Source organism: Carcharodon carcharias, chromosome 11, assembly GCF_017639515.1.
Source record: "Carcharodon carcharias isolate sCarCar2 chromosome 11, sCarCar2.pri, whole genome shotgun sequence".
NCBI lineage: Eukaryota > Metazoa > Chordata > Chondrichthyes > Lamniformes > Lamnidae > Carcharodon > Carcharodon carcharias.
In genome coordinates, this window is record NC_054477.1 from 95,179,563 (window position 1) to 95,191,937 (window position 12,375).

The following is a 12,375-nucleotide window of genomic DNA, read 5'->3' on the forward strand; positions in this document are numbered from 1 at the left end:
TACACAACTGACACCACCCCCCAACGACTCCCCACCAAGATCTCCCCCATCTCTCTCTCTCTCACACACATACACAAAAATACACACACACACTAACACAGAGAAAAGGTATTTAAATGCCGCAAAGTTGCTTTTACTATGTTAGTGAATGAAGACTTACCAATGTAGACAGCTAGTTCTGTGAAGAGATAGTGTGGCTTGGCTTGCCCGATGATCCTGCCCTACGAGGAAGGGCTCCCAGAACAGGTACACTCCACATTTCTGAAGACGCCTGGTTCAGAAGTCCACACGAGAAATGGGGAGCTCCAGCAAGGTGTAAAAAAAATAACAGCAGGGTGGCAATCTAACAGTGATTACCACTCCTCAGAAGATTTGGCCTGATGATTGGCACAGTGGTGGTCAACTTAAGTGTTAAACATCACCAGGTGTGGCTCAGCAGCTCCACATTTGCTGCATTTGAAGGCAGTGGGCTGAGAGGGAGCAGGATTCACTGGACTCTAGGTCAACTGAGCTTCATTTCTCCCAGTCCCTTCCAATGCTCCTCTGGAGTAAGCTTCCAGGAATCCTGATCACAAGTGCTCAATTATAAATTGTGACCTTGTGTATTCTGCAGCGTGGAGGGCCATTTAATGCTGTTGCAACAGTGAAATGCATTTCCAGCATTTAGTTACATTAATTCAACTGTAGGTTAATTGCCCAACTAGGAAGCAATAACTATGTTATGACCACTCCATGTACCTGCATATTAATTTCAGCACAAATTATTCTGCCAAAGTAGCCTGAGGTTACAAACAGCAGGGGAAGATGGGAAGAATCAGGTCAAATTTATGAGTGGCCTGCTCCTATGGCCTCCACTGTGCAAACATCTTCCTTGAATGAAAAAAACAAAAATAGCTGGAAAAATTCAGCAGGTCTGACAGCATCTGAGAGAATGAAACTTTACTCACTCAGCTATCTCACTTCCTAGTCATTCATTTCTCTCCCCACACCTAATGGTGCATGAGGCACACAAAGCAGATGCACACATCTGTTTCCATAGCAAGTTTTAGCTGGAACAGGTTGCTAGCCTGGTCACCAGAGGCTATAGCTTGAGGGGTGTCACTCCACATCAAGCATAGCTGACCGGGAGACTCTTCTGCTCCTATTACCTGTTACAGGTGTATTGGAAGGATTTACAGGTTGACAATCACCCTGTTTGGCCACATTATGAACGCACCATCCATGACCATTAAATCCTGGGATTCAAACCCAGGCTTCTGGCTCAGAGGCAGGTATGCTGCCCGCTGCATCACAAGACCTCCCTCATTTCAACAGTTTAGCAAGTCGCACAACCAGTTTGTAACAATTACACTATAAACTCTGCACTGTGCGGCAGAAAACGTACAATCAAAGCCTGAAAGCACTACAAAAACAAGGGCTAAATCTTACTGTTGCGATGAACATGGTAACTGCTGACACTATTGAACATTTAAAAATGCAAAACAGATGAAAAACTAGAAAATATGGCTTGTAAATAGAGTTGACTCATTACATTATTACTCAGGCATTATTCACAATTACATCTCATTTTGAAAGAATTTTTCATAATTGCAGTTATGAACCAAGTCTTCTATAGTAAGTCTGCCATGACCTAGTTTATGGTAAGCCAACTAAAATAATCAATTTGAAAGGCCAGTTACTGATTTAAAATACTATTAAATCAAACCCAAGTTGGAGAAGCCAGAGGTTTAAACAGCTGCAGTATAGCAGAAACATGCATTATACCCTCAATTTCAAAACACTTGTTTTAAATTTACTCAATAAACCGTAGCTGTAGCATAGAAAACTAAAACTCTTTTATATCAATGCTCACAGGCCAAGAAATAGAATGATTGAAAGGATCTCCTTTAATTTAGTTGACCTGGGAGAGTGTACAGAGATTTGTTCGAATGATAAGCAGGAATGAGAGACTTTAGTTACATGTGAAAGAAGACAAACTGGGATTGTTCTCATTGCCTGTGACAAAAATAAACTATTATCCCTATTCATTCTTCTCAACCAGTCTGCAGCCTTTGACACAGCTGATTACACAATCCTCCTCCAACACCTCTCCACCTTCATTCAAACTGGTTCGGACTGCAATCATTTGTTCTATCATTTGTCTAATCAAAGCCAGCAATGATTTCTCTTCTTACTCCCAAGTATTATTCTGGTGTCTCCCAAGCATTAACCCTCAAAACCCCACATCCCATTTCTTATCTACTTGCTGCCCCTCTGCAATATCATCTCAAAACATGCCGTTAGTTTAAACTGATGGCATGCAGCTCTACCACCTTTCGACTCCTCCAATATCTCTAAATTATTAAATTGCTTGTCCAGTAATGGATAAGCACAAATTTCTCCAGACTTCATTTAAAAAAAAAGCTTTTGATCTGTGAAAGTGAGGGTCACTGGCAAGGGCAGCATTTATTGCCTATTCACAGTTGCCCTTGAGATGGTGGTGGTGAGCCACCTTCTTGAATTGCTGCAGTCCACCTGGTGTAGGTACACCAATAGCTGTTAAGGTTGGAATTCCAGTTTTTTGTGCCAGTGAAGGAATGGCAATATTGCTCCAATAGAAAATGGTGTGTAGCTTAGAGAACTTTATGCTGGTGGTGGTATGTCAATGAATCTGCCACCCTTGCCCTTCCTGGTTGCAGGTTTGGAAGGTGCTGTCAAAGGAGGCTTGGTGAGTTGCTGCAGTGCATCTTGTATATGGTACAAAATACTGCCACACTGGTGGTGGAGGGACTGAATGTAAAAAATCTGGTGGATGGAGTGCCAATCAAGTAGGCTGCTTTGTCCTTCCTGGATCATATCAAGCTTCTGGATTGTTGTTGGAGCCGAACTTATCCAAGGAAATGGGGGAAGTACTCCACTCCTGACTTATGCCCTGTAGATGGTGGACAGGCTTCAGGGAATCAGGAGTTACTTGCTGCACAATTCCCAACTTCATACCTCCTCTTGTGGACACAGCATTTATATGTCTTGTCCAGTTCAGTTTCTGGTCATATGGTGACTCCCCCAGGATGCTGATGGTGGGAGATTCAGCAATGGTAATGCTATTGAATGTAATGAGGAAATAATTAATGCTTGGCACTTATGTAGTGCCAATGTTACTTTCCACTTATCAGCTCAAACTTGAATGTTGTTCAGGTCTTGCTCTATATTGCCATAGATTCTTTCAGTAAGAGGAGTTGAGAATAGCACTGAATGTTGTTGCTGACGATTGCACATCCCCACTTACAACCATATGATGGAGGGGAAGTCAGTGATGAAGATAGTTGGACCCAAGACTCTACCTGAGGAACACCTGCAGCAATGTCTGGGACTGGCCCATTGACTTCATCCCTTTCCCTGGCACTGTCTGAGACTGCACCAGACTCTTCCAAGGTGAGTTTCCAACTACTTATCCACACCTTCACTAAGAGCACCTCTTTTCACCTCTAACATTGTCCAACTCTGCCCATGCCTCAGGTCATCTGTTGCTGAAAACCTTATCATCCATGCCTGTTACCCCAAGATTTGAGCAGCCCGACACACTCCTGGCTGGCCTCCCTTGTTCTACCCTCTGTAAACTTGTTATCCAAGACACGGTGCAATTAAAGACATGTGCAAGAAAGTACCATGCACCCACTACCCCTGTGCTCACAGACCTACAATGGCTCCCAGTTAATCAGCGCCTTGATTTTAATCCAATGCATTAATGAGATATGATAGGAAAGAAAAGTACCTTTTAGTTGTAGGGTTTGAGAATTAGTTAAAATGGATGTGACTAAACCCTCAGAATAATACCAGCCACAGAGCATAATTTGACAATATATGAGACTATTTTAATAATTGATGTGGTAACTGGTGTAGAAGAAAAGTGTTATTTCAAAGTACCTGGTTACAGCAGGGGAGTTATGCCTGGCGACCTGGCCAATATTTATTCCTCAATCAACATCACACAGAAAAAAGATTCTGGTCATTATTGCATTGCTGTTTGTAAGAACTTGCTGTGCACAAATTGGTGACAGTGTTTCCTACTTTACAAGAGACTATACTTCAAAGAAGTACCTTATTGGATATAAACACAGATGTTCAGTGGTCATGGAAGGCACTATATAAATGCAATGTTTTCTTTATTGAACGAGAGAACGTCACTCTGCACAGTTGTGCATGCCATTCCAAACATCAGAAGGTTTGTAAATTGCTTTTATTGACACAAACATAAGTTATTCAGCTAAGGAGGGGGATTAGACTTGCTGTAAGGCCCATTCCATGTCATTTAAACTCAAGTATCCCCAAAAGAGAAAGGAAATGCAGTGATTCAAGAAAGCAGCTCAAGGACAATAAATGCTGGCCTAGCCAGTGAAACCCATGTCCCTGAATTAATAAAAAAGGACTTGTATGGGGATGGGCAATGTAACCCTTTCACTTCATGCAATGTGTAGTATTCAAAGTGCCAATACCAGCCATCAAAAAAGGACTCATGTGGGGATAAAATCCTACTTGATGCTCTCCATAATGTACTATTGTTATGTATTTTAAATTATAAATTAAATGTAGACTTGTTTATTTTCTAATGAAGCAAGGCCACCTGCAACCATTCAATACACCCAAGATGTTTTGTAAGTGCTGTAACCCACCCCCTCAGTTTGAACAGGTACATCTGTGCACCATATAAAAGTTTTGCAATAAAGTAAATGCACAAAAGTGGATAATAACAATGCAAATTTTATTTGAAGAGCTTAAGTGGAGTCTGGAATTGTACAATGTTAAAATAGCTATGAATATATCAGTATTGAAGCCTGATCATACTGCGATGTGTTGGTTAGCTAGTCATAAATTCAGCCAACACCAAATACTTGGCAATGTAACCCTTTCACTTCATGCAATGTGCAGTATTCAAAGTACCAATACCAGCCATCAAAAAAACTACAAATAAAAATATTTCTCTTCAGTGCTTCGTGGATGCCAAATACAGGCACACAAAAAAATAAATCACTGTCCAATTCTAGGTTTCCCAATTAATTACATAAAAAATGTCCAACAAGCAGGTCTTCCCTCAAAAACCGTAAATGGCACAGAGCAGGTTAAGTACAAATCCAACAAGGAATGTATTTATGGTGATAGCCACTGTAATACCTAAAAGAGTATTATCTAAAAGCTTACACCACTTTCACTTGTATCGTAAAGATGTTTTTATTTTAAAAAAGCAGTAAAGCAACATTGGAAAGATATTATAGCTTAAAAGAACCAAATATTCAATTTATGTACTACCTTTAACAAAGCAAAACATCCGAAGGTACTTTACAGGAACATAAAGTCTGATACCAAGCAATTGAGGAGATATTTGGACAGATGACTGAAAGCCTGGTCAAAGAAGTAGGTTTCCAGATGCATGGCAGTGGAGGGATGAGGGTGTTGAGGGAGAGAATTCCAGGGCTTTGGGCCTAGTCAGCTGAAGGCACAGCCACTAGTAGCAAATAGCAGAGCAATGAAAATTGTGGGTGCCCAACAGGTCAGAATTAGAGGAGCTCAGATCAGAGGATTGTAGGGCTGAAGAAGGTTACAGAGGTAGGGTAGGGGTGAGAGGCTGGAGGGATTCGAAAGGATCTGAAATCTAAAAGCCAAGGCATTTTTGGACCAGGAGTTAATTTGGTCAGCAATAACAGGAGTGATGGATCAAACAGGACTTGATACAAATTAGGATACAGGCAGCAGAGACTTGTATTAGCTAAGGGAGGAAGAGCTGAGGGGGGAAATTGCTAAGCGCTGCAAGATGCTGTTACAAATCTAAAAGCAAAAGAAACCTATGAACTGCTGCAACTTCCTGAAAAAAAGATACCAAGTACTATAAAATCTGATGCACTAATCAGTCCTTCATTGCATGTTGAGATGCCTTTTGCTCCAGGGGTGAAATTCCTATGTCTGCAAAATACAGGGGTTTTAAACATGTTAAAACAAACTTTGCAATGTCCTCCTGTACATACTTATGCATTATTTGCCAGTTCAAAACAAAATCTGTAGACTACATATGGAAACCGACAACCAGTGCAACCACGACACACACTCATTGATTAGCTCAAGGACCAGTTTACAGGAAACATAAATATTCCATTTATCAAAAATCAAACCCTTAAAAATTCCAACCATTTAAAAATTGCAATATAAGAAATATAGGTTTGTTCTGCACAAAAGATTGGCCCTACTCAGTTTACATTAAGAACATTTGGGTTTCAATTACTGTAATATAGAATATTCTAACAAGCAGTGTACTACACAGAATTTAAATTTGGCATTTGGGTGAAAAGGCAAAAAAATGTGGGGATTAAAGAGTCCTCCAATCTTTTCATTTCAGACCATCAGACAAGGCTGATAACTGTTAAAAGTACTGACATACTAGTATTTGCAAGCAGTCTTAACAATTTGCTGCTGAATCAGCAAGTCTGTAAGCACTTCTGAAAATGTGGCAATGAACCAAAGCAAGGATTACTAGAGAACAATCGTGAGTCTTATGCATAGCAACTCGTGAACAGAAATCAGGAAAAACAAGTCCCACAGTCACCAGTGACCCTTGACTGAATCAATGCCAAATTACAGACCATTTCATTGCACCCAGGCTACCCTGATGTATTATAACATTCAAAAAAAAAATGACACATTGAGAATATCAAGTGTTCCAAGAGGAGAAAACCGATCACAGCACTTCAACTTGAAACTGAGGTTAATTTTAAAATGCATGTTCTATCTCCTAAACACAGTATATCTCAAAGATCAACACAGCAGCAAACATTACTAATCAATATATGACCATTTCATCAAGGTACCACTGAAATAAAATAGTTCCGATTCCATCTTTCAAAAGTTCTATCTGCTCCAAAGGGATAGACAAATGGTAATCCCATGGGCCTTAGTCCTGCAGGAAAGAGTCCAGAGATACATATTGATTAAAGTAAAAGCAAAAAACTGCAGATGCTGGAGATCTGAAATAAAAACAAAGTGCTAATAAAGTTCAGCAGCATCAGTAGAAAAAAGGGTTAACATTTCAAAACCAATATTACTCTTCATCCGAAGACGACTCCAAACGTTAACTGTTTTTCTCTCTCCACGCGCTGCCAGATCTGCTGAGTTTTTCCAGCACTTTGTTTTTATGATATACATTGACTGGCTCCTAATCATGAGAGATAATAAAGCAAGCAGAAAGTTGAAATTTAAAACTATTCCAAATTTGGAGTGAAAGAGAAATTTAATCCCAAGCAAGCTCTTTGTAATTGAGAGTAGAGATTACTTATGAACTGCAATTGGAAGGTGCTGCTGCTCAATACAACGCAGAGGACTGACCTTCTGTCAGAGCTGGACAGAGAGGAAATGAGCGAGTGTTAATAAGAGAACACTGGGACCTTCTGGGGTTGAAGGAGGCAATTTAAAAAACAAAACTAGACACAAGAGGAGAGGGCCAATGTGTTAATATTTTAAGTATCAAACCAACACGGATGGTGTTTGAGGGTGGGGGTGGGGGGAGGGGTGTGGAAGATGCACAAAACATTTTACCAGAACAAGGCAGCGTTGTAGTTTTTGTGAAAGGAAATATTAGGCTCGTCGTTTACTAGCTTTGAGGGAAATTCTTGGCGTCTTTTTTTAAAAAAAAATCTATAATCGATTAGAAAACATGAAGAGACTCAAAAGCTTTCGGATTAATCAAGTTCAGCGGACGGAGCTGGAAAAACAACTTTGATTGACATCTCGGCCAGCCGGTAGCAAGAAGCTAAAGACTCAATGTCCTGCTCAGAGGTTGCATTCGACAGAACAAAATCTCTTGCAAAATTAGCACCCAACAATAAATACATAATATAAAAACTCTCTTTAAAAAGCTATCTGTACACACACATATTCAACTCGCAAAGTCCTGACGAGGTACACATTGAAAATTAGAGCGTGTGCAGCAAAATGCCCAATTTCTGTGATGTTTTTAAACGGGGTGTCGTGAATAGACCATTAAAATACTTTGTGCTCGAGTTACCCCCCATTTGAACCAACACATTGAGGCCACTCTCCGAGCCATAGAAGGCAGTCGCCTGCTTTATTTATTCCTGCATCGCAGAAGGAAGCAACTGAACTAAGGTTACCTTTCGGAGGACTTTTTGACAGTTGGTACAGATCATGTAGTCGGTGGAGAGCTTTTCTGAATTCATGGTGTTCCTGTTTTCTTTGCAAGTTGTGGATATGAACATTATTACCAAGGATTTGGGGTCACTCTCTTCACAGAGCCGCTGTAATAACTGTTATACGTGGGCATGAGTCAATGTAAAGAAAAAAGAACATTCAATCTCTGGCGCACAATGACCACAAAACCAGAATTTCTAAACTTCTAGACCTTTTTCAGACTCCCAACTAAATAGCTGCACCAACCAGACCGTCACCAACTCCATCATCAGCTGTTCTCAGAGTTTAATGTAACAAATTCACAGTTGTAACCAATTGCCTTTCCCCTGACCAATCATTACACAGGACATAAACCAGTTACCCACCTCCTGACCAATCATTGCAAGGACTACAACCGCTTACCCACCTCCTGACTAATCATCGCACAGAAATGGAAATCAACGGCTCAACTCCTAACCAATAATCTAACACAGTTGCAGCCATTTCTAACCAATAATTTTTCAGTGTTTGACCCATTACCCTCCCTCTAACCAATGCTCTTTCGAGACATTTGGGCACGCCCTCGCTGCTAGATAACCAGTCACTAAGCCGCTTTCATGGCCAACTAACGTGTTCCATTCACTATTTTGGCCCAATCACTTAATAAGTCTGTAATGAAATATTGTAAAAATAGAAAGCATATTTATCTGGCGCCTTTCACGACCACAAGTCAAAAAGTGCTTTACAGTCAACGAAGCACTTTTGAAGTCACTATTGCAATTCAAACCTGTAAAATCAGCTAAAAAAATGAAAGAAAAACACGAAAGGGAGAAGTTGTTTCTGTTAATCATTTGATCATGGATTGTTTGATTTGTCTGTGTGAACTGCATTTGCATTTATGCATGTCTGAAATGCTGGATTGATATATTTATTTTGCAACATATTCGGGTTACATTTTTGGAAACAAAAAAACTTTATTTATAAAAAACGTTCTAACCAGCTTTCAATTATCAGAACGGTTCTGCACACGTCTTAATTGATGTTCCCAAAAGGTTTGGACAACAATTACCACGAAATGAAAAAAACATTGAATTTGCAGCCGATATCCCATGTTGGCCGTTTTTTCCGCTCCAACAATACAATGTTCCCCTATTCCAGGCTCCCGCTCTATCCTGGGGACGCTTGAGTGTCAATCAAACCTGTTGATTAAAAAGGCAGAAAGTGTTCACCTTGTTTCATCGTAAAGAGTTTCAATTCAGACGAGAAGTTTTGTCATTACAAAAAAAAACCGTCTACCTAATTATAAAGCAAAGCAAATATATGTGCATTTCCGTGTGTAGTCGACCTGAATTATAAAACAACCCTTGCGCCTGCTCTATAACTGGTAAACTATATCGCCACTGCACTACCAAAGGTCATCGGCGTGCGTGAAAATCGGTAGCAGCCACTGAACTATCGTTAGTTATCTATTGCAGTTCATTAACAGGCCATAACCGTTTGGTTTAAATTGAATAACTAAGTCGTTACATCTTAGTGCTAGTGCTTGCTCGAAAATGTAATTATTAAGTTAACCGAGTTATCACATGCACACAGCGAGTGCCAGACATTTTATACAAAGATTTCACTGAACGGTTCAATTAAATTCCTGCGAAACAAACAAGTTTTGCCCCAGCAATTTTCCACCCAGCAACAGAGTGATGTCAGAACGAAGGTCCGAATAGCCAATCGGCTGTGGCCGAGTGGGATCAGAACTCGAGCTGAGTATGATAAGCTGTCAAGCAACAGCCTCAGCATTTCCTCTCAGCTCAAAACTTAGACAAACTGGCTCTGCCAAATCGATGGAAAGAGAGCACACAAGTAAATGCAAGCTAAAATGCAGCTTTTGCTACATGATTGTCATAATATTTTTTGAAAGTTCAGGATATATTGATTTTAGAATACAGCTGTCACTGTTAATGTGCATTTTGTTTTACTTTTCCTACACAAAAAAGTACAATGATCATAAAAAAAAAATTCTCCCGGTTGATATATTTGTGAAAGCAAGTGTCACGTTTCAATGACGGTCAGGTAACTTTAGTCAGCAAAAGCAAAATACTGTGGATGCTGGAAAGCTGAAGTTAAGTTCTGTTGAAAGGCCATCGACGTGCAACGTTAACTCTTAGAATTGCAGAGGATATATGGTACAGAAACAGGCCATTCAGCCCAACTAGTGCATGTCGGTGTTTATGTTCCACTTGAGCCTCCTCCCATCCTGCCTCATCAAAATCCATCATTGTAACCCTCCATTCCCATCTCCCTCATAGACTTGCCTACCCTCCCCCTAAATGCATCATACTATTTGCTTCAACTACTTCCGAGTTCCACTTTTTCACCACTTTTTTGGGGAAGGAGGTTTCTTCTGAATTCCCTATTTGATTTCTTGGTGACTGTCTTATATTGGTGGTCTGTTGTTATGCTCTTCCTCACCAGTGAAGGTATCTCTTTTTATTTGCTTTATCAAAACCTTTTATAACCTTAAAGATGTCTATTAGTTCACCCCTTAGCCTTCATTATTCAAGAGAGAAGAGATTCAGTCTGTCATTCCTTTCCTGATAAGTATAGCCACACATTTCTGGTATGATTCTTGTAAGTCATCTCTGCAACCTCTTCAGTGCCTCTCTCTGTTTTATAATATGGCAACCAGAACTGCATGCAGTACTCAAAGTGTGGCCTGATCAAGATTCAATACAGCCTGAGTGCATAACATCCCTACTTTTCAATTCTATCCCTCTCAAAGTAAAGCCTAGTTCTTGGTTTTATTTTTAGGCCCTGCTAGCCTTGGCTCAATTTTTGATGTATTTGTACTGAGGTCCCTTTGTTCCTCTGCCCCACCTAGACTTCCATTTTCCAAGTAATAAGTGACCTCCCTAAACTTCCTACCAAAAAGTTCTACCTCATATTTATCTATGTTGAACTTCATTTGCCAATTACTTACCCATTCTATAATGTTCCCCTATAATTTGTTGTAGTCCCCCTCAATATTGACACAATTTGGTGTGAACCACAAATTTAGGAATCATGTTTTCAACTCCAAAGTCCAAATTGTTAATGTAAATTGTGAACAGCCATGACCCCAGCACAGCTCTTTGTGGAACATCACTTCCCACCTTCTGCCACTCTAAATAACTACCGTTTACTCCCACAATCTGTTTTTGGTCTTGAAGCCAACTATCAATGCATACTGCCACTTTTTCCCTCACTCCGCATTCTCTGACATTATTCATTAGTCTATTATGGGATTCCTTATCAAAGGCCTCTGTCTCTCTCTTCACAGATGCTGTCTGACCTGGTGAGTATTTCCAGCTTTTTCTGTTTCCATAGTTACAAAGGAAAAAAAGTAGTGAAAATAAATGTGGATCTCTTGCAAACAAGGGCAGAAGTTATTGGGAAAATGAGGAATTCTCAGAGATATTAAACAACTACGTTTTATTCGTCTTCACAGTAGAAGACACAAAACATTCTGGAGATCGGGGGTCTAGTAGGAATGAGAATCTTTTAAAAATAGTATTAATAAAGAAATAGTGCTAGAGAAATTAATAGGATTAAAATGGAAATGTGGTATATGCCAAATGGATCAACTGCCTATAGGGAACATTTGGGTTTAGATAGTAATTCAGAAAAGCAAGGAACAATCTAAAGTTGAACATCTAAATTGGAAGGAGGGTAATTTTAATAGAATGAGGAGGAATCTAGCATGGTAAATGGAACCAAATACCGACAGGAAAACTGTAATGGAACAATGGGTGATCTTTAAGGAAGAAATTCATCAGGTACAAGGCAATGTACATTCCTAAAAGGACATAGTGTAGGTGAACCAAGACCTTGGCTTCTTGAATGACTAAGGAGATAGAGATTATGATGAAACAAAAATGAGGCTGTATGATGCATGTCATGTAAATTCTTCAATCAAGAACTAGGTGAAATAGAGTAAGTTGAGAGGGGAAGTGGAAAGGAAAATAAGACTGGCAAAGATAGAATATGAGAATTGAATGGCAGTCAACATAAAAGGGAATCCAAAAATCTTCTATTAGCATATAAATAGTAAGCAATTAGTAGGGAATGGAGTGGGGCCTATTAGGGACAAAGAGGGTAATATAAGACCATAAGATGTAGGAGCAGAAGTAGGCCATTCCACCCATCGAGTCTGCTCCACCATTCAATGAGATCATGGCTGAGCTGATGATCCTC

The 12,375-nt window shown here is 39.9% G+C and overlaps 1 protein-coding gene across 3 annotated transcripts in view; it reads right to left on the reverse strand.

The window, feature by feature from the left end:
• The window catches only part of LOC121283839 (sestrin-3-like), a 117,932-nt gene extending 109,457 nt beyond the window's left edge, over positions 1 to 8,475 (reverse strand). Inside the window, exons 1-2 of one of the 3 annotated variants that reach the window (XM_041198618.1) lie at positions 8,416 to 8,454; positions 8,133 to 8,285 (exon numbers count right to left, since the gene is read on the reverse strand). In XM_041198618.1, the coding sequence (XP_041054552.1) occupies positions 8,133 to 8,237 (105 nt within the window). In that variant the 5' untranslated portion in view covers positions 8,238 to 8,285; positions 8,416 to 8,454. Of the gene's footprint in view, positions 1 to 160; positions 499 to 8,132 lie in introns of those variants that run through there. The other 2 variants (XM_041198619.1, XM_041198620.1) reach the window with 2 other exon arrangements.
• Between the last annotated feature and the right edge of the window lie 3,900 nt (positions 8,476 to 12,375).